The 23,190-nt window shown below is 39.4% G+C and overlaps 2 protein-coding genes across 3 annotated transcripts; both read right to left on the bottom strand.

Annotated features, from left to right (window-relative positions):
* Window positions 1-192: 192 nt before the first annotated feature.
* On the bottom strand, window positions 193-1,958 carry LOC103427010 (phenylacetaldehyde reductase-like). 2 transcript variants are annotated; one of them, XM_008365087.4, is made up of 5 exons: window positions 1,758-1,958; window positions 1,345-1,514; window positions 1,040-1,231; window positions 753-915; window positions 193-676 (listed from the first exon to the last, which is right to left on the bottom strand). In XM_008365087.4, exons 1-5 carry the CDS (start codon window positions 1,876-1,878, stop codon window positions 357-359), a joined length of 966 nt encoding a protein of 321 aa, XP_008363309.2. In that variant the 5' UTR covers window positions 1,879-1,958; the 3' UTR covers window positions 193-356. The 2 variants fall into 2 exon arrangements, with proteins under 2 accessions (XP_008363309.2, XP_070666337.1); XM_070810236.1 differs by having other exon boundaries at window positions 1,345-1,394; window positions 1,758-1,928.
* Window positions 1,959-2,361: 403 nt separating this feature from the next.
* Window positions 2,362-11,087, bottom strand: LOC103427032 (phenylacetaldehyde reductase-like). The gene is made up of 6 exons (XM_070810226.1): window positions 10,857-11,087; window positions 10,131-10,220; window positions 5,392-5,471; window positions 5,068-5,259; window positions 4,750-4,912; window positions 2,362-4,612 (listed from the first exon to the last, which is right to left on the bottom strand). The coding sequence occupies exons 1-6, from the start codon at window positions 10,975-10,977 to the stop codon at window positions 4,275-4,277; spliced, it is 984 nt and encodes a 327-aa protein (XP_070666327.1). The 5' UTR covers window positions 10,978-11,087; the 3' UTR covers window positions 2,362-4,274.
* Between the last annotated feature and the right edge of the window lie 12,103 nt (window positions 11,088-23,190).

Here is a 23,190-nt window from a genome sequence, read left to right as displayed (position 1 = left end):
TGGACTAGAACCGAACTGAACTAGTTTTAAATGGTTTTGATTCCAATGCCAATTTCTGAGTCTCAAAAATCGTAAAAACCATCCTAGACCGTCTTTATTAATTTTAAATCTAATACTTTAGCCCTTGATTTATATAAATACTGAGCCCAAGCTAAAAAAATCCTAGCCCAAACTAAAATCTACATAAAAAAATTTCAAGCCCAAGAGCCAAACTTTTGCGATTACTTTCAACATTCTTAACAGGAATAATATAATCTTCAGCATCTCTTGGGGTACTTCAGCAGAAGACAGACTTTATTTGCCAAAATTAAACCGACTCGTGCATCAAATTCACAGGTGTTTATAAGTTGCACAATTCAAATCTTGAGGAAACCCTTCTCCTTGAGGCTTTCAACCGAGTCCCTAAGACTTGTTTCCAGAGGAAGGAAAGTGATTCCCAAACCTTTTGCTTTCTCCATGGACACTTGATACTTCGAGTTTGAAGGATTGCCAAACTCAGGAAGGCACAAAGTGGAGTAAAATTGTTGTAAAATCTTGAGTGTGTCCGGACTGTCAGCAACATGGCCAACTAAACAATATCTGCCACTAGCTGAAGGAACTTCAAATGCTTGAATATGAGCAGAGGCAACGTCTCTAACATCAACGAATCTGTAATTTTTATTCGATGTTTGGATCCCTGACCACGAAACAGAAACAAAATCAACTGCTTGCATCCCAAGAAATAGTATTTAAACACAAGGGGTGAAACGTACCGCTTATGAGATTACGAAATATCTCGACAGAAAGATTAAGAGTTGGCTGTAAGAGTGGACCAATCGCAAGCCCTGGATTCATCGACACCAAGTCAATCCCATTTACTTCAGCAAATTTCCAGGCAGCCTCCTCAGCTAAAGTTTTTGAGAGAGGATACCATTCCTGAACAAATGAAGAATGTTCATATGAGTTTGTAGTTCATCATCATGTACTACTTTTACCTTGTGTTACTGTTAAGCTTACCTCTTTTATCCAATATTTTGCAGTAGTATGGGAACATTCATACCTTGTTCTTCTCACAAAGAAGTGGATCTGAGTAACATGTTTCATCCAAAACCACATCAGATGTCAGAGGGGTTCCAGTCCCCGTTACTGAAGCCATAGATGATGTTAAAACTACTCTCTTGACAGTGGGGAATTTCGCGCACGATTTAAGAACATTGAGTGTTCCTTTCACTGCAGGCTCAACTATTTCTGCCTGAAATACAGAGAGAAATATCATTTCGGTTTCTACATCATTTGTCTTGAAACTGTTGGTTTTCTACGCGTGCACGTGACATGATAGAATATTTGAAGTATGAAGGGATAAACCTGTGGATCAGTGGCTGAGAATTGTGCAGGCGATGCTGTATGAAAAACACCTACACATCCATCGACTACATCATCGAAAGCCCCTTCTTCTAACAAATCCGCTTTCAACAAATGAAGCCTTTCTTTTGCTCCATCTAGCGAGAGTAAGTGTTCTGTTTTCTTTGGATCATCTTTGTTTTGCAAAAATAGAATTATTGAGGAGGTTCAAATTGGTAATTTGGCTAGGCCAAGCATAGCACCCCAAAAAGGATGGATACACAGGAGCTGTTATTTGCACTCCAAATAGTCGCCCTGCACTTCCCCTAATGCTTAGAATAAGAGCCAGGTGTGCATGATGACTATTTTCGAGTGCTAATGTAGATAGGATAGCAGTTTTATATTATATGATATGAGCAAAGTTTGGAAATACTAACTTGGGTCACGAACAGTGCCTTTAACAGTATAACCCTTCTGTAGTAAGAGCTTCACGAGCCATGATGCTATGTAACCAGATGCTCCTGTCACACACACAGTCTTTGTTTTGCCAGTACTCATCTCTCTCTCTCTCTCTCTCTCTCAAAATAGAGTTCATAAGCTTTGGTTTGGTTCAGTTTTTGTTTTTTTGTGGTGAAAAGTCATCTGGACATTAAGGTCAAATAAGGCAACTTCAGTATTCTTCAGCTCTGAATAATTACTTTATGGCAATTCATTGTGTGCTATGAATGTTTGACTATATTTGATGTCTTTCTTTATATATTGAAAACAAGTCCATGTAAATTTCAAGGGGAGAAAAGAGAAGAAAATTTTGAATCGGTCTTTCATCTAACACTTAAGGTGCAGTCCAAAGAACAAGAGGGAGAAATTTCTACAAATATTACGTTGGCGACGTTCACCAAATAGTTTCGAGCAAATGAGGTTTGAGTTCTTGTCAAAGTGCCTTTGTTATAAGCAAAAAAGATTAAACAGGAGCAAAATATTTGGAGACCTATTAACAAAAAGAAAAGCGACATTTGGAGTGGGAGAGTCAGAGTTGAGACATCTCTTCAAGACACCAATTTATTGGGTTAACATACTATTCATAATGAAATTATTGAGTTTAAAGCACTGCCAAGACCAAAGATTACATTACATTTTATTGTTCATACTTGAAATCATCACTAGAGGTTGCATATGTGTTCAATCCTTCTATAAAGATTGAACTTTTTATTTAGTGTGATTTTTACACATGATTAACATGCGGCAGGAAGACTGAGGCGTTTAAATCTTGAGGAAGCCCTTCTCCTTGAGGCTTTCAATAGTGTCCCTCAGACTTGTTTCCAGAGGAAGGAAAGTGATTCCCAAACCTTTTGCTTTCTCCTTGGACACTTGATACTTTGAGTCGGAGGGATTGACAACTTCATTAAGGGTCAACGTCGGGTAAAGTAGCCGTAAAATCTTTAGAGTATCAAGATAGCCAGCAACTTGGCCAACTAAATAATATCTCCCACTAGCTGAAGCAATTTCAAAAGCTTGAATATGAGGGTGAAGGAGAAACAAAACACAGTCAATTGCTTGCATCACAAGTCCGGAACATTATGAGTACCGAGAGCTTGCGGAATTTGATTTCACTTCAGTTGTCTCTAATTCGTACTTCGGGCGCTTATGATGATTGTTGAGTCGATTCTGTGTTGTTTTCGGAATTTGGCCAAGGTGAAGATTGTTGAATAATGGCCAAATTAGTGGCCAAGTGGACAACAAGCCAAATCACCTTTCGGCTATTAAACAAACTAAAAGAATGAAGGATATAATGATGTGGGAACATCATTAGGAGGTTTTCCTTTATGATGTGGCCACATGAGTGGCAATTATGATGTTTGTTTCTTTTGTTTATATTAAGGCATTTGGTTATGCCTTTGGTTTTGGGGGTTGGGAACGGCAGATTAGAGAGAAGAAGAGGTGGGTTGCTGTTTTCTATCCTCCATTTGTGCCATCATTCATTCTAAGATATTGTGCTACATTTTGTGGCTTTTGGGAGAGAAGAATTTGATATGTGTTTCTTCTTCTCCATTTGTTCTTTGTACGAGTGAGAACTATTGGGTGTATGTGGGATTTGGGTTTGAGAGTTAAAACTCTATTTGTAATCTCCTTTTGATATTAGTGGAATTTCCTCGCCATCTTGGAACTGGACGTAGGCTTACGCCTAACCAGTATAAATCCATGTGTCATTTGGATTATTTATCTTATCATATTTTGCCGTTATAGCTTATTGGTTTCATATTTGACGCTTCCGCACAACACTCACATCATGTATCACACCACTGATAACCAAATCCATTACACATACATCATAACCATCACATGTGAGTATCTCGACCCTACCAATTTCTCGCCCATCACAAGAACATTCAAATTCACCCATCATGTCACAAGGCCCGGAGAACTTACGACCGAGACACGTTCGTTCCTCGGTCATAATCGTTTTTTTACAGAAGTCAAACAGAGCACAAACCACGAAAACGAAGAACTGGTTGGTTCCGTACAGTATTTGCCGTTCACTCGTCTAAAGCAATCAGCGTCATCTAACGCGAACAATTTTTGGAAGAAATCCTTAATTCTAGAACACACTAAAGAACGAGATTACTAAAGAGATTGCCCAAGAAACCCTTAAGAAACCATTGGAATAGGTGGTCTAGTAGCTGATTGAAAACAAAATAAAATGAAAGGACGAGAAGGATGAGAAAACCTTTAGTGAGGTAGAAAGAAGAGAAAAGATCAGGAAGTAGTTAAAAGCAGAAAGATCCCGAACTGCTCGATCTGGTGCTCAGCTCAGGGAATAGATAAATAAGCAGTTACATAAAAATATTCAAACAATAAATAAACCCAAATACTAATATTTTTCACCATTTATTTAGTGTGATTTTGAAACCTTACAGATTACACCAGATTAACATGCAGCGGGCAGATTGAGGCATTCAAATCTTGAGGAAGCCCTTCTCCTTGAGGCTTTCAATAGTGTCCCCAAGACTTGTTTCCAGAGGAAGGAAAGTGATTCCCAAACCTCTTGCTTTCTCCTTGGACACTTGATGCTTTGAGTCGGAAGGATTGACAACTTCAGCAAGGGTGGTCAAAGTCGGGTAAAGTTGCCGTAGAATCTTTAGAGTATCAAGGTCGTCAGCAACTTGGCCAACTAAACAATATCTCCCACTAGCTGAAGGAATTTCGAAAGCTTGAATATGAGCAGAGGCAACATCTCTAACATCAACGAATGAATTAACAACTACGAATGGATTAATTGTAGGTGTTTGGGTACCTGAGCAAGAAGGAGAAACAAAACACAATCAATTGCTTGCATCACAAGTCAAGGACAACTGTTTAAACACGAAGGGACCGATCGATGATGTTCTGCTTGCTATTAACCCAAGAAGTAATCGAGTTACTGAAATATACCACTCATGATGTTCTGAAGCAGCTCGATGGAGAAATTAAGTGTTGGTTGTAAGAGTGGATCAATCGTATGCCCTGGATTCAAGGACACCAAGTCGATCCCATTTCCTTTAGCAAATTTCCAGGCAGTCTCCTCGGCTAAAGTTTTTGAGAGAAAATACCATTGCTGAACAAAGGAACAAGGAAGTTCACATGAGCTTGCAGTTCATGCTAACCTAACAAGATTAGATTATTTTCCCTACTGACATTGAAATATCACAAGTTAACAACGAATGAAATGCAAAACTTAAGGTAATATAATACGGGAACATTTGTACATGCCTTGTGCTTCTCACAAAAAAGTGGATCCGAATACCATGTTTCATCCAAAACTACATCAGAGGTCAGAGGGACTCCAGTCATCATTACTGAAGCAATTGAAGATGTTAAAACCACTCTCTTGATGCTGGGAAATTTCGCGCATGATTGTAGAACATTAAGTGTTCCCTTCACTGCAGGGTCAAGTAGTTCTCCCTAAAATAGTTCCAGTTTTAACATCAAAATTCTGGAAAGCCAATTTTCCGAAAGTAATTAAATACAATGCTTTAGACTTTTCAGATTTCTTTTTTCTGGACTATGCGATCATGAAGTAAAAGGGCGACGAACCTGAGGGTCAGTAACTGAAAGCAGTACAGGGGACGCTGTATGAAAAACACCTTGGCATCCATCAACTACGGCGTCGAAAGTAAAGGGATAAGTAGTCATAGCTAACAGCTGTCATTTTCAGATGTAACAGTTTTGCAACTAATCTCTGTATTAGAGACCTAATTAAGTATAATTAGGTACTAAGCTTAATTAGAGAATTGTATATATATTGAGTTGTAATCCTTACACATTAAGTAATGAAATACAAAGAGTTATTTCTTATATGGTATCAGAGCCTCTCTGCCTAACCGCCTCTCGATCCCTCTTTTTCTTGCGATTTTTTTTTCGATCGATTTGTTCTTCGATCGTTGCTTCTCAGATCTTTGATCTTTGGCCATGGCGTCTTCGACTTCTTCTCCTGTGCAACCTGAAGTTGTTGCTACTCCTCCTCCTGCACCTTCTTCCCCCAATTTTGCTACGATGAACCCTAATTCTTCCTCTTCTTCAATTTCTTCTATAACTGTTCAGAATATCAGCTGTATGGTTCCTACGAAGCTCAAACGTGACAATTATCTCGTCTGGAAAGCTCTATTCGCTCCAATTTTCCGACGATACAAACTCACCGGCATTGTTGATGGCTCGAAAATTTGCCCACCGCCGTTTGTTCTTGATGCATTTGGTTGCAGCATTGGAGTTCCAAATCCTGACTTCGAGCTGTGGTATGAAAAAGATCAGAATATCCTGATCTGGTTGAACTCCACTCTTTCTAAGGATATTGTTCCGTTTACGGTTGGTGTCACCTCGTCTCGCGATCTCTGGTTAAACCTTGAGCATCGATTTGGTGGCGTGTCTGCCGCTCACATTCATCAGCTTCGTTCTCGCCTTCACTCTATTCATAAAGGAGATCTCTCTATCTCCGATTATCTGCAGCGCATCAAAGGTCTTGCTGATTCTTTAATGGCTGCTGGAGCTTCTGTTTCTGATCCAGATTTGATTGCCGTCACTCTCAATGGCTTACCTGATGAGTATGAGTCGTTCATTGACTCTATCATGCTCAGGATTTCTACCACAACACTGGATGAACTTCATGGATTGTTGCTTAACAATGGAAGTTTTCATGCATCGCAAGAAGAAATGTGTGGCCTCCTCCGCTTCTGAGCCTTTTCAGGCATTTACTGCGCAGTTTCAACCTCCTCTTCTTCCTACACCATCTCAGTTCTATAATTTTCCTCAAGCATTTGCTGCTCAACAGTCATCTTACAGTGCGCCTTCCAAGTTTCACAACAATAATCGAGATCGAGGTTTCTCTCAGCGTAATCATCGTGGTAATTTTTCTAAGAACTTCAACAATCGTGGTCAATTCAACAATTCTGGTGGGAATCATGGCAATTACAGAAACACCTCTGGAAATCGCAATCATTTTGGTGGTAATCGTGGTCAATTCCACAATTCTGGTGGTCGCACTTCCTGCCAAATATGTAATTCGTTTGATCACAAAGCTCTGGATTGCTATGCACGGATGAATCATGCTTTTGCAGGCAAAATCCCTCCTGCACAGCTCGCTGCTATGTGTGTTCACACCAACTCTAAGCCATCATCTCCCACTTGGTTGATGGACTCGGGTGCCACCTCTCATATTGTTAATGATATTATGCGATTCAGTCTCCCCGTCCGTATTCTGGCGATGACAAGGTGTATGTTGGTGATGGTCAAGGTATGGCTATTCATCATACTGGTAACTCTACAGTCTCCACACCACATGCTTCTTTCCGATTAAATAATATTCTTCATGTTCCGCTGATGAAATTCAATTTACTCTCTGCTTATCAATTCTAGAAAGATAACTATTGTTCTTTGATCCTTGATTCTGATGGTTCTGAAATCAAGGATCGTTCTTCGGGGAGGATGCTTTTTCGAGGGCCAGTTAAAGAAGGCTTCTATCCATTTCACGGTCTCTCTTCGGTTTCTTCTTCACATACTGCTCTTCTCAGCACTAAAGCCTCTTTGAAGACATGGCATCACAGACTTGGTCATCCTTCCTCTGCTATGTTTAGGAAAGTTTTCAATAAGCATTGTCTTGATCACATTGGTGATAAGTCTGTATCTTTCTTTTGCTCTGATTGTGCCATCGGCAAGAACCACAAGCTGCCCTTTTTCTCTAGTACTAGTTCTGCTTCAACTAGTTTAAAGTTGCTCCATTGTGATGTTTGGGGTCCCTCTCCAGTCCTTTCTGTTACTGGTTACAGATTCTACCTGTTGATTGTGGATGAGTTTACTAAATACACATGGATGTTTCCCATGAAAGCTAAGTCTGAGGTTTTTTCTGTATTTGTCCACTTCAAAGCTTATGTAGAGAACATGATTGGCAATAAAATAAAGATTTTGAGATCAGATTCAGGGGGTGAGTTCACCAGTTCCGTGTTCAATTCTTTTCTCTCTCGCAATGGTATTTCTCATCAATATAGCTGTCCTCACACTCCGGAACAAAATGGATGTGTTGAACGGAAGCATCGCCATCTTACCGAGACTGCACGAACTCTTTTGGTTTCTTCTCGGGTTCCACACAAGTTTTGGGTTGAAGCTTTTGCAACTGCTTTTTATCTCATTAACCGACTGCCTATTTCTCGGTTGGATACATCTCCTTGGGAACTTCTCTTTCGACGTTCTCCAGATTATTCCAAGTTAAAGGTCTTTGGATGCAGCTGCTACCTTTGGCTCAAACCCTATGTTTCCTCGAACTTGGACGACAAAAGCAAACACTGTGTCTTCCTTAGTTATAGCCTTCAGCACAAAGGCTATCGTTGCCTAGATCTCCAGTCTGAGCGCATTTATATTTCAAGGCATGTTCTGTTTAATGAAGAGCATTTTCCGTTTCATGATGCCCATCACCTTTCTTCTTCCTCACTCCCACAGTCCACTGCCTCTACATCATATCCACTCTTCACTCTCCCTTTCCCTTCCTTTCAACATACTCCTGCCTCCTCACCAATCTCTTCATCTCCGCTAGTTCCCCCTGCACTATCTCAGCCATTATCTTCTTCTTCGGTCCCGTCATCTTCATCTTCTTCTCCATCTAGTGCTTCCTTACCTCTGCCATCCCATCCATCCTCTTCCATTCAACCCTCTATTCCCTCTAATTCTCATCCTATGATCACACGGTCTAAAGCCGGCATTTTCAAACCCAAAGCTCTATCTGCCACTAAACATCCCATCAATATTGATACTTTTGTGCCTACCACTTATCTGCAAGCATCTAAGCATGCTCATTGGGTTCAGGCCACATCAGAAGAATTTGAGGCTCTTCGCCACACTGGTACTTGGACATTGGTACCTTCTTCTCCTCACCACAATCTTGTTGGCTGCAAATGGGTGTTTCGGATTAAAAGGAAACCTGATGGCTCGATTGATCGTTACAAGGCTCGCCTTGTAGCCAAAGGATTTCACCAGCAGGCCGATATTGATTTTACAGAAACTTTCAGCCCTGTTGCCAAACCAGTAACCATTCGCATTCTATTATCACTTGCTGTCCACAATGACTGGTTCCTTAATCAGTTGGATATTAGTAATGCGTTTCTTCATGGTTCACTGAAAGAATAAGTGTTTATGCAACAGCCTCCTGGTTTTGTTGATGCTGCTCAGCCTTCTTTTGTCTGTAAGCTCAATCGCTCTCTTTATTCACAAGCTCAGTACCTTGTTTCCTGTCAAAGACTTAGGTTCTCTCCACTATTTCCTTGGTCTTGAAGTCCATCGATCCTCTGATGGTATCTTCATGTCTCAAGGCAAATATGCTATGGATCTTCTTATTAAGACAAAAATGGAAGGCTGCAAGCCTTGTGCCACTCCTCTTGGTACTGCCAAATTAGATCACATTGGAACTCTGTTGCCTGATCCAAAGGCGTATCGGTCTATAGTTGGTGCTCTCCAATATCTCACATGGACTAGGCCAGATTTGTCATTTGCTGTGAACCAAGTCTGTCAGTTTCTTCATTGCCCTCGTGACACTCATTTTCAGGCTGTTAAACGCATTCTCCGGTTTCTCAAGGGTTCGGTTGTTCAAGGCCTCTGGTTCAAAAAGGGATCTCTGCAGCTCACAGCTTTCTCGGATGCTGATTGGGCTGGTTGTGTTTTTTATAGACGTTCTACATCTGGTTATTGTGTTTACCTTGGTCCCAATCTTATCAGTTGGAGTGCTAAAAAGCAGGCCACTGTTGCCCGCTCTTCAACCGAGGCCGAGTATCGCTCTCTTGCTCTTACTGCTGCCGAACTTACATGGATCTGCAAGATTTTCAAAGACATTACTTTCCCTCTTTCTCATACTCCAACACTGTGGTGTGACAATGTTTCTGCAATCTCTTTGGCTTCCAATCTTGTGTTTCATGCGCGCACAAAACATGTGGAGATCGATTATCACTACATTAGAGAGCTTGTTCTTGCTGGTTTAGTCAAAGTGTTGTATGTTTCCACTGAACATCAGATTGCAGACATCCATACAAAGTCCCTTTCCAAGGCCCGGTTTCACTTTCTTCAGTCCAAGCTTTCTCTGGGTTCTCCTCCGCTTAGCTTGAGGGGGTGTAAAGGGATAAGTAGTCATAGCTAACAGCTGTCATTTTCAAATGTAACAGTTTTGCAACTAATCTCTGTATTAGAGACCTAATTAAGTATAATTAGGTACTAAGCTTAATTAGAGAATTGTATATATATTGAGTTGTAATCCTTACACATTAAGTAATGAAATACAAAGAGTTATTTCTTATAGAAAGACCCTTCTTCTAATAAATCTGCTTTGAACAAATGAAGCCTTTCTTTGGCTCCGTCTAATGAGCGCAAGTGTTCTGTTTTCTTTGAATCATCTGCATGCATATACAAACAGAAATAATGATTAGTGAACTGATTAAATTTAAACACAAAATAAGCACACATATGACAAACATCGACTGCACTAGGGAGATTTAAGTGGGTAATTAAGTTGCCCAAAAATAGATTAACATGTTCGTCTTTTGGTACCGGTAGTATTATTTTAACAAAATTTCCAAATTAAAAATCAATTAGTTTAAGAGTAGGGCCATATATTCATGCCGCAATTCAAACTAATTAGAGGGGGGAGGGGGAAAGGCTCGTTTTATTTCTAGTTTTTTTTTTTTTTTTTTTTTTTTTTTTTTTTTTTTTACAAAAGAGAGGAAAATTTACATTAAACTATGAGGATGCGGATTTGAACACGGGTCCTGGATGCAAGGATGAATGCTTTTAATCTACTGAATTACATGCCAATTGTCTCATTTTCTTTCTAATTACAATTAGTTTCTTAAGCAATGAGAAGCAGAAATGCTAAGTTAGTATACCAATTTATTTTTACTAACCCAAAACTATAAATTGTTAACATACAAAACTTGACATCCAAACGAAAGCACTGCTACAAGTCCTGTCTTATGCATAAAAGTTTTGGATTCCAAGAACCACAATATATGAGCAAGTTAAGAAATACTGACTTGGGTCACGAACAGTGCCTTTAACAGTATAACCCTTTTGCAATAAGAGCTTCACCAGCCATGATGCTATGTAACCTGAGGCTCCTGTTACGCACACAGTCTTCCCTTCTACAGTACTCATCTCTCTCTCTCTCTCTCTCTCTCAGCTTGATTGTTAGTTTTTAATGGGATGATCATTTTGGCACTCATGGTCCACCACTCGTTTTTTGGCACTTTCCTCCACCACTCATTTGAGGTGTTCATGATGAGGTAATTTAAGGCGATTTTTGGAGTGTATAATTAGCACTCTAGACTTTAACACATACTGCAGTCTTGTGATATTTACGTGAGAGATCTTTGGTTTGAATCTCGTTAATAACGATTCGATACCAATTTAGTTTTCCAATTGAAGATCCCGAACTACATCTAGCATATTATTCAAAGAAATCTGCTTTGGCCTTCCTTCTAGAGAGTGAGTGAGGGCAATTTGAACATTTAGAGTATCTCCAGCAGTTCCCAATTGCGCTTGTAATTGGGTAAAACTGCCTTCTTGCCCAAAGAAACTTTGCTCCACCTTTGAAAAAATGAGAGGCCTATTGGGGGAAAGGCATATGCCCATCCAGCCGCCATAAAAGTTCAAAAACCCTGACGTGGCACAATCCTGGCGTTCCATTGGTTATAATGTTGAAATCAATGGCCAAGATTATTCTAATAATAAAAAATTCAAGAAATTACTAAAAGTGGTTTTATATAACTCAATATTCTTCATTTTTTACGCCACAACTCAATATTTATTTTTACAACAATCTCTTACATTTATTCTCTACCTCCCAAATATTTATTTGAATTATATTTTATTTGAGAAATAATGACATGTGAGAACAAGGCCAAAAAAACATAAATAAAGAAAATAAAAAATATATTTGTGAAGGTAATCACATATTGAAGAACGATGATACAGCCCCGAGAGACCCATTCTAATAACACCGATAGTAATCACCAACTTGGTAATTAGAGGTCTTATCACAAAAAAATCTCAATGTTAGTTAGAGTAGGGTAAGCCTATTTAAAGTCCTTATTTTTCTTTTAGCCCACCGATGTGGTGTGGGATAGCTAACAGATGTTGTCGGAAAGCGTCAACCAAATATATGCAAGATTGTCCGTGGAACAAATAACAAATAGGCAAACAAAAGGAAAAGGGTAAATTACATTTTCATACCTCAGGTTTGGGGTCTATTTCAATTCCTTACAACATCTTTAAAACATTTCACTTTCAAACCTTAAGTACTATTTTATTTCAAAATAATACATCCGTTACATTTTCCATCCATGGATCCATTAAGTGCTGATGTGCCTGCCACATATATGCCACGTGGTTGCCAAATATGTGCCATGTGGCAAAAAAAAAATTTAATTTTTTTTAAAACTTGAATTTTCTCAACAAAAAAAAAAAAAAAAAAAACCCATTATCCCTCCCCCCCCCCCCCAGCAACCCACATCCTTGAAGAACCCAAAAACCTGCAATAGGAAGAAGAAGAAGAAGAAGAAGAAGAAGAAGAAGAAGAAGAGGAAGAGGGAGGAAAAAAAAACCCAAATCCAGTTCCCCACTTGCAAGAAGAAGAAGAAGAGAGAGAAAAAAAAACTGCAACCCATTTCGTCTCCCGAAAAAAAATAAAAATAAAACCCAAACCCATTTCCCCACCTGCAAGAAGAAGAAAAGAAGAAAAGAAAAAAAAAACAAACTGCAACACCGAGTTCGTCGTCCCCCTTCCCCCTCTCTCCAAAAAGTTTCCCACCTGCAACAACAAGAAGAAGAAGAGGAAGAGGAAGAGAAAAAAAAAAACTACTACACAGTTCGTCCCACCCCCCCCCCCCGGGCCAGTTCCCCACCTGCAACAACAACAACAACAAAAGGAAAAAAAAAATGCAATCCAGTTCGTCCCCCCCCCCCAAGTTCCTCACCTGCAACAACAACAACAAGAGGAAGAAGAAGAAAAAAAAAAACTGCAACCCAGTTCATCCCCCCTCCCGCCCCCCCCCCCCCCCCCGGGGACCCCACAACCCACCTCCCTTGCAAAGAGACCCCGAATCACACCTAATCTCGGGTGGTTTTGTGGTAGATTCATCTTGGGGATTTTGAGTTTGAGATAATTTTTGGACTGGTTTTGTGGTAGATCCTCCTAATCTCGGGTGGGATTTTCTAGGGTGGGTGATGGGGGATTTTTGGGAGGGGTGATGGGGGATGGGAGAAAGGGGTTGCTTGAGTGGGATTTTGGGGTGGGTGATGATGGATGGGAGAAGGGGGTAGGTCGGGGATGGGCTTCTTTTTTTTTTTTGAAAATTCAGGTTTTAAAAATTACTTATTTTTGCCACGTGGCACATATTTGGCAGCCACGTCATCACTTAAAGGATCCATGGATGGAAAATATAACGGATGTATTATTTTGAAATAAAATAGTACTTAAGGTATGAAAGTGAAATGTTTTGAAAATGTTGTAAGGAATTGAAATAGGCCACAAACATGAGGTATGAAAATGTAATTTACCCAAGGAAAAAGAAACAATTTCAACTTGAAATTTGTCATTTAGAGTTAAATTGAAATATTACAAATAACACATGGGCTATAAATGTGAAATCTCATTCCTGGATTTCACTGTTATAATATACGTATTTGTATTATTGAGATTTTAGATTGTTTTTCAAGAATTTATTTTAATTTGTTTGAAATTAGATTTTAATTAAATTAGTTTCGAAGTTTGAAGTTTGGAAAATTAATTATTTAAAATAAGTAGACCATTCGAGGTCACAAGTTATATTTTTGAATAGAGATCGAAGAAATGGAGTTATAACGAAGAAATTAGAAACGTTTTAGTGGTTGGGAAATAAATAAATAAATAAAAAATGCTTAGAAGCTGCCATGTGGCAGCAAGGGAGAGGGGAGAAAGGAGAGAGTGCGGGAGAGAAAATGGCAGGAGGAGGAGACCAATCAGGAGGGGAAGCAAGAAGGGAAAGGAGAGACCCGAGTTGGGTCGTTTTCGACCCGTGAACCTTCAAATTTGACCCGGCCGTATCTCCCTCATCCGAACTCCGTTTTGGGTGATCTTGGTGTCCATGGAAAGCCCTTGGCGAGCCCTACATCCTGGTGGTGTTAGATTTCCCAATTTCTTTCCCTTTTTTCCAGTTTGAAGCCACAAACCCACGGGTGTTCCGGCGGCTTTATCCCTTTTCCCGGTGGCTCCGGCAAGTTTCACATCCATGAACACCACCAAAAGACTTCCCTTAACCCCAGGAACAAAGCCCAAGCAGTTTTGGAGGCGTCGGAGTTCGATTGGAAGCCGAATCAAAGCACGCCCTTTTCTAGGATTTCGGCGGGTTTGAGTAAAATTGAGGTGTTTCCCGGCCAAATTGGACTTGGCCACAGGTATAAATTTTTCTCTACTCTTTGAGGTCTTAATTTCTGTAATTTTTGGTAAGTTTTAAAAATAGTTGAATTTTCCGGCAAGTCAGGGAGGCCAACCGCCACCCGCGGCGGCGGCCTGGCCAGTGGGCCGACGATGTCCTTTTAAGTTCAATTAGATGCCCTAATTTCATAATTGACATCCTTATGATATGGTTTGATTGTTTGAACCTAATTTCATTACGATACGTAGTTAGGTCAAAATATGATTTGACGATCCGACCGTTGAATCGTCACCAAACCTTAATGCGTGATAGAACATAATATTTTTGGATCATAGAAACTTACGGATCGAGAATCCGACGTACGGATCTTCGCTAATTGGATTTCTAAGTTGTAAAATTAAATGTCGCTCGCCACTTGAATTTTGAAATTGGCGGAGATCCGACCGTCGGATCGTGTTGAGATTTTAGTATGTTGTTATATGAGCATAATGTGGACCTTGAAAAGTTACGGATCCGAAATCCAATATGTGGATCTTCCGGATTGAATTGTGTAGAATTGTGGACCCTACCTTTGACCGGAAATTGACTTTTGATCACCATGTCTCGAAACGTCCTAATCACTAAAATTAGTACTACGGGGGACTAAGTGAAGTCTAGTGAGCCTACATTGGTTAGATAGCGACTTGAATATATGAAATATGATTATTATCTTAATTTCTTATATTAGTATCATTTATGAATATGAATTGGTCTTATAAATATGATTTCTATTGAAATGTGAAATTTATATATTTAGCCATAGACCTATGCTAATTAAATATGAATTGGCTTGTGTACGAGTGATGATTGTGATATATGTGCGTTTCATTATCTTTTAGTAATGTGAAGGGTAAGTCCGATAAATGTGGTGACAATGTGATTGTATATTCCTATTAGAAGTATTCTATAGAACTTATATGCTTGTGTGACATATTAGTTGGTGGCCATGAGAAGTGAATGTGGTAAGTCACTGCGTTGTAATTATGGAGATGATGAGGTTTAGATATACCTGGTACATTTGGTAGGTACCATATGCTTGCTTGGATTCCGTTGAGTGATGGTCTGGAATCTCTTCTATTCTATGATTCCGTTGAGTGATGGTCTGGAATCCCTTCTACTCTGTGATTCCGTTGAGTGATGGTCTGGAATTGTATTCCAGTTTGGATTCCGTTGAGTGATGGTCCGGAATCCCTTCTACTCCGCGATTCTGTCTCCGCGATTCCGTTGAGTGATGGTCCGGAATCGTAGCCTAGTGTGGATTTTGTTGAGTGATGGTCCGAAATCCCTTTGGTGTCTTGGTCCCTCGGATTTGTTTTCAGCTTCAGAGATGTAGGCTTCGGCCGAACTGTGTAACTCTAACCCAACTTTTCATGGTGTTGTATGAGATTATGATTATGAGCTGCTGTGATTTGTTTCAGACGAACCGTTGGATGTCTGGGTGACTCCTTCGGAGTTGTTAGAGTTCCTTGGTTAAATTTTCGTTGGTTCTTGATATGTTACATACTATGATTTGCGGTATTCTGTGAAACAGAGTGATTCATATGATGGATGAATTGGAAAGTATATGTGTGAGAACGGGTTACATACGTGTAGGGAAGATGATAATTGTTGTTTGACGTAAGATTGATGTGTAATATGGTGCATTATGATTTTCTGTTAGAAGTATTTTACGAAAAGATTAGAGTTGACGATTGGTGAACTACGAATGGCTTGATCCTTTTTGAGGGTACGTAGGCAGTCTAACGAGAAGGTTAGATGCAGCCATAAAGTATAAGAAAAATTATCATGAAATTCGAATCTTGAGTTGTGCATTGTCCATATCCCAGAGGCGGGGTATGTGAGTGTTACGGGTATTTTGTAACGTCACGTGTCGATCCCGGACATATGTCGGGATCGGAGCGTGACAATAAATTAATTAAAGATCTAAAAGCAACTTCTGAGCATTTGCCTACGGAATACATTTAAAGTATTTTACGGGAAAAATATAATGCTCAGCATCTATTGGGATACTTCAGCATAAACCAACTTCACTTCCCAATTAGTTGATCGAGTACTCATGTAACTGTTGCGTGAGTTGGTTTTAGAATAGGAATATAAATATTGTGTAAATATTAGAGTCATTTATTAGGAAGGATATTTCTGATGTCCTTTTTTTGTTTATCTTGGAGAACAAGGATTGTATGTATTATATTCTCAATTATGCAATACATGAAAATTAAGCTGTAAAATTCTATTTGGCATCCAAGCCTAGGTTGCCGTAAGAATATTTTTCTTTCGCTGTTGTGCACGACCGACTGTTTTTTCTGCAATTCCCTTGCAGAATGTCAGACTGTGTGTGTGTGATATTGCCGTGTGTGAGTAGGAGTATTGATGTGCTGAAGTATCCCCGTGGGTGTGCTGTTTTTTGCTGTGCGTGGTCTTGACATATTCCTACAATTCTTGCAACAATAAGTCAGGCTGCACCGTGTGTGATCTTGTTGTGCCGTGTGGACTGCTGCTTCAAAGTACAAAATGTGTCGTGCGTGTTGTACCAGTGCCTGGTTGTGCTTGAGTCTTGTGCGATTCTAACTCTGACCGTAATTACCTGCACGGTTATGATCCTGCTGCGTGTGTGTGTCTGCAAGTACTATCGCAAATTCTGCCCGTGTATCAGTGTGTGTTCTCGTAGTAATTGTTGTACTTTAGCAGTTGCTGGTTGTGCCGAGTCGTGATTTGCCGCTGTTGTTGAAAAAAAACAAAAAAGAAAAAAAAATTGGTGTTGTTTGCTGTCTAATTACAGTTGTGTCTCGTGAGTTAATACAATGACAAATGCAGGTTGGATTTTGGATGCTAATGCAATGGATCATATGACGTATGATAAAACCTTATTTCAATCTATGACACGTCCTTATAGAAAGTGTGTGGCAATTGCCAATGGTTCTACTGCTGCTATTGTTGGAGCGGGAACAGTGTCTCTTACACCCTCTCTCCCCTTACATAATTGTTTATTGGTTCCATCATTGTCCCATCACTTATTGTATGTGCCTCAAGTCACTGAACAATTGGATTGTATTGTATTAATGTATCCTTCATTTTGCTTGCTTCAGGATATTCAGACAAAGGAGATCATTGGGCGTGACACTAAGAGAGATGAGCTATATTATGTGGATGACGTGGTTCCTGGAAGAGCTAATTTGGTTCGTGTATCACGTAATAGTAATCTATAGAATGTATTGTTATTGCATCATTGTTTGGGGCATGCATTGTTTGATTATTTGAAACATATATTACCTAATATGTTCAGTGGTATTGAAGACTCAAAATTGAAATGTGAAGTATGTATTCTAGCCAAAAGTCATCATGCTTTATTCCCTCTTAGTATGAATAGAACATCTTCTTCATTTGCGCTAGTACACTCTGATGTGTGAAGGCCTTCCCCCATTAGTACTACTTCGGCAATTAAATGGTTTATTACATTTGTTAATGATTGCACTCGTATGACATGGGTTTATCTGTTGAAACATAAAAGTGATGTTAGTATGATTATTCGGTATTTCTCTCAGCTAGTGGCTACACAATATTCCTCCGTTATTCAAGTTCTTCGTTCTGATAACGGGGGTGAATATGTTAACTCTGAGCTTTCTTCTTTTTTTCGAGATCAAGGAATTCTCCATGAGACCACTTGTCCTTATACCCCGCAACAAAATGGGGTGGCCGAAAGGAAGAACCGTCATATTTTGGAAACTGCTCGTGCATTGCTTATTGGCGCATCCGTACCTAAGAGTTTTTGGCCGGACGCCGTTACGTATGTTGTGTATGTCATTAATTGCATGCCATCTCAGGTTGTAGGATTTCGTACTCCACTCCAAGTTCTAACATAACATGTTCCGGTTGTCTCTACCAACACTCTTACTCCTCAAGTGTTTGGTTGCATTGCTTACGTTCATATCCACAAGATTCATCGTAGTAAATTGGATCCTTGTGCTCTTCAGTGTATTTTTCTTGGCTTTGCATCCAAACAGAAAGGTTATAAATGCTATCACCCTGAAACCCGCCACATGTACGTCACCATGAATGTGACTTTCTCTGAATCTGAGTATTTTTATACTCTTGTATTCCCACATTCTGATCCCAATGGGGAGAGTGTTATTTGTGATCTTGATGGTGTGTTTGGGTGGTTAGATGTCCAAGACGTGCATCCTTCAGGGGGAGATGACAATACCATGCCAAGGGAGGAAGCAGGAGATGACAATACGGTACCAAGGGAGGAAGCAGGGTCTCAGCAGCTTCCTGCCGAAGGTGATATAGATGGGCAGCCACTGATTGCAGCTGAGGAAACTTGTACCGAGAACCCCTGTGTTGTAGGTGATGTTCAGCCACCTGCTACCCAGGCCAAGCCAGCCTCACCACAAACATCTACCGAAGCTAGCAGCCATGAGATTTGTACCGAAGCTTCCCTCTTCTCTCTAGCTCGATAGTGCCATCATCCAATACGTCTTCTCTTAATATCCTTGAGGTAAGTGATAGTGATACTCATGTAACTAATGATGTTATAAGTACATATAAACTGCCACCAAGGCAAAATCATGGTGTACCTCCTGACAAGTTCTCTCCAGAAAGAAAAGGAAAGTATCTCATAGCAAATTATGTGTCGTGTGAAAACCTTTCACCTGAACATCAAGCTTGGGTGAACAATGTGGAGTCAATTCAAGTGCCAAAAGAAGCCAGTTGGGTGCCAATGGGTTTTTACAATTAATACAAAGCTGACGGTTCACTCGACAGATATAAGGCGTGATTGGTAGCAAAAGGATATACTCAAATGTATAGTGTTGATTACCAGGAAACTTTTTCTCCATTAGCTAAGATGAACACGGTACGAGTTCTTATCTCATTGGCTACGAATTTGAATTGGCCATTGAAACAGTTTGATGTAAAAATGCGTTTCTTCATGGACATTTAGAGGAGGAAGTGTACATGGATTTTCCTCCCGGATATGATAATGGAGGAAATAAAGGAGTGTGCCGATTGCGGAAGTCTCTTTATAGGCTAAAGCAGTCACCTTGTGCATGGTTTGGAAGATTCACTCAGACCATGAGAAAGAATGGGTATTATCAGAGTCATTCTGATCATACTCTATTTGTGAAATGGAGGATTGGTAAACTAACAACCTTAATTATTTATGTGGATGTTATGATAATAACAGGGGATGATTCAGATGAGATTGTCAAACAGGAGAATAACCTTGCGGCCGAGTTCGAGATGAAGAGTTTGGGTTGACTTAAAGTATTTTCTGGGAGTTGAGGTTGCTCGTTCGTCCAAAGGTATTTTCATGTCTCAAAGGAACTATGTTCTTGATTTATTAAAGGAAACAGGTATGCTTGGGTGTAAACCTGTGGATACGCCTATTGTGGAGAAACATCACTTAAGGATTTATCCAGATCAAGAACCAGTGGATAAAGGCAGATATCAGAGGCTGGTAAGAAGACTAATTTATTTAGATCATACCCGTCCAGATATAGCCTATGCAGTGAGTGTGGTGAGTCAATTTATGCACTCACCAAGTGTGGATCATATGGCTGCTGTTATGCGTATCTTGGTGTATTTAAAGTCGGCCCCAGGGAAAGGAATCTTGTATAGAAATTCTGGTCATCTAAAAATTGAGGGGTTCACTGATGATGATTGGGCTGGTGATGTGACTGATAGGCGTTCTACTTCTGGATATTTTACGTTCGTTGGTGGAAATTAGTTTACTTGGAGAAGTAAGAAATAGAATGTGGTGTCTAGGTCTTCAGCGGAGGCTGAATTCAAAGGTATAGCACATGAAGTGTGTGAAGTTCTTTGGTTACGTAAGTTGCTTTGGGGTCTTGGTTTCAAACCAAATGAGGCTATAAAGTTGTATTGTGACAATAAGTCGGCACAAGAAATTGCAGAGAACCAGGTACAACATGACAGAACAAAGCATGTGGAGGTTAATTGACATTTCATTAAGGAAAAGCTTGAGAATAAGATTGTGTCAGTACCATTTGTGAACTCAGAAGAGCAGCTTGCCAATATCCTCACTCATGCCGTGTGTAGTAGAGTTTTTGGTAACTCACCTGTCAAATTGGGCATGTGCGACATCTAAGCTTCAGCTTTAGGGGGAGTGTTGCATGAGTTGGTTTTAGAATAGGAATGTAAATATTTTGTAAATATTAGAGTCCTTTTGTGAAATCCCGTTCCTAAATTTCACTATTGTAATCTACGTATTTCGTTTGGGCGGGATTTATAGTATTTTCATGAATTTAAATTAATTCTAGATTTTAATTACCTAATTACAAAGTTTTAATTTTTTAAAATAATTATTAAATTCGTAGACCTTCGAGGGTCACTCTTAATGTTTTTAAATTGGGCTCGACCTCACAAGCGCTTAAGCGAAAGCCATATGTGAATCGGAAAAAGAAAGGAACGTTACGGATGTTTTAGAAGTTTCTTCAAAAAAAAAAAGAAGAAGAAAATTTGAAACTGCCGTGTGGCAGAAAAGAGGAAATGGGGGAAATGAATCAAGAAAATGAGGGGGGAGAGAAACGGGTCACTGAACCCGTGCAAAACCAACGGCCAAAGCCATTGGAATTGGGTGGTCTCCCGGAAAATTTCCAGCGAGTTGAAGTTTCTCATCACTTTGAAATCATTTCTCATTTTCCCCTCTACCTATTCTATCCTAAATTCCATGCAAAATAACCTTGAAATTGGGAAAATCACATCGATGGGTGTGCGGGTTCATAGAGGACGATTCCCCAAATTTGAAACAAATTTCTTCGATTACCACCATTTATAGCCTCTTCTTGAGGTCTGGAATAAAGCCCAAACAACTATAGGGGCGGTGGAGTACTGGAGAAGCCGAATCAAAGTCACCCAAATTTCTAGGGTTCCTGCGGGTATGGACAAAATTGGGGCTTTTACCCACCAAATTGGACTTGGCCACAGGTATAAAACTTGCTCTACTCATGAAGATCTTCATTTCTGTAAATTTTGGTAATTTTTAAAAATAGTTGAATTTTTCCGGCAAGTCGGGGCGGCCGACCACCACCCGCGGCGGCGGCCTAACTAGTGGGCCGACAATGTTCTTTTAAGTTCAATTAGATGCCCTGATTTCATAATTGATATCTGTATGATGTGGTTTGATTGTTTGAACTTAGTTTCATTACGATACATCACTTGACCTTTATACGAATCAACGATCTAACCGTTGGATCGTCACCAAACTTTAATGCGTTATAGAATGTAATATTTGAGGATAGCTTGAATTGACAGATTAGGAATCCGACGTATGGATCTTCCTGAATTGGATTTCTAAGTTTGTAAAATCAAGCGTTGGCAACCACTTGAATTTGTAATTAGCGAAGATTCGACCGTCAAATCATGATGAAATTTTGGCAGGTTGTTTAAGAAACATAATGTGGACCTTAGAAGGTTACGGATCCAAAATCCAATGTGTGGATCTTCCGAATTGAATTGTGTAGAATTGTGGACCCTACCTTTGACCGAGAGTTGACTTTTGGTCAATATGTCTCGAAACGTTCCAAATACTAAAATTAGTAATACGGGAGACTTAAGTGAAGTCTAGTGGACCTATATTGGTTGGAGAGTGACTTGAATATTGTGATATGGTTATTACCTTAATTTCTTATGTTAATGTCATTTGTAACTGTGCATTGGACTTATAAATATGATTTCTATTGAAATGTGATTTTCATATATTTAGCCATAGACTTATGTTTATTAAACATGATTTGGCTTGTGTATTGATGATAATGGTGATATATGGATGTTTAATTATTTCTAGTAATGTGAATGATAAGTATGATAAATTTATGGCTATGTGATCTTATAATCCTATTTGAAATATTCTGTAGAACTTATATGCTTGTGTGATATATTAGTTGGTGGCCATGAGAAGTTGATGGTGTAGGAGACTACGTTAATTCATAGGGATTAGTGTGATGTGGAGAAATGTGAGTGACTTTAATATATGTTATATTGGTGATTACCCATGTTTTCATAATTATTATCTTGTGAGGATATGTCTTGGTTTTATAAATATGTTTTTTTATTGAATTGTTATTTTTAATACTTAGCCATCAATTTATGTTCAAGAAGTGAGATTTGACGTGTATAATTGAAATATGGGTTGATTTGTATGATTGGTATGTTGTGATGAAATGTGAGGCTAGGAGTGGACCATTAACCATTGTGATGGGGATTTGTGGCTTCGATATTGTTTCATTTCCCACTTCGTTGATTAGTTCTAAATTTAGTAATTGTGCCTAATTTCCCTTTGTTGAGCTTTTATAAATTAAGTAGCATGTGCTTGTCTCATTTCTTTGAGTCGTCGTACATTATGGTGTTGGCCTTCCGCGATTCCGTTGAGTGATGGTCCAGAATCGTATCCACTCGAATTCCATTGAGGGATGGTCCGGAATCCCTTCTACTCCGCGATTATGTTGAGTGATGGTCCGGAATCCTTTATACTCCACAATTCCATTGAGTGATGGTCCGGAATCGTATCCTGGGTTGGATATCGTTGAGTAGTCTGAAATCCCATTATTCGGAGAAGTAGGTTTGGCTTGATTGTGTCACTCTAGCCTTCGTTTTAGTATATTGTGAATAATGGTTTTGAGAATATTGTGAATTGAATTATAAAAGCGGTTGTACGTCTGTGGGATTCCTTCGAGATTTTCTACGATTCAATTATGATTTCATAGTTTATGAATTTAGAAGATATGGGGATGATTGTTATTATTTTGACCATATTAGTTAATTAATGTGGCTAGAGAATGGTTTATATGAAGGATGGAAGGGAAATCTTGATTTTTTTCATGTGGGTTTGTTATGTTACCTTGAGTCTAGGAATTTTATGCTTGTCAAGTTTTATTTATTGATGTGATAATTGGATGGT

This window comes from Malus domestica, chromosome 02 (genome assembly GCF_042453785.1).
Source record: "Malus domestica chromosome 02, GDT2T_hap1".
NCBI classification, from domain to species: Eukaryota; Viridiplantae; Streptophyta; class Magnoliopsida; order Rosales; family Rosaceae; genus Malus; species Malus domestica.
The sequence above is the reverse complement of the archived record's forward strand: the minus strand, read 5'-3'. Positions and strand labels throughout refer to the sequence as shown.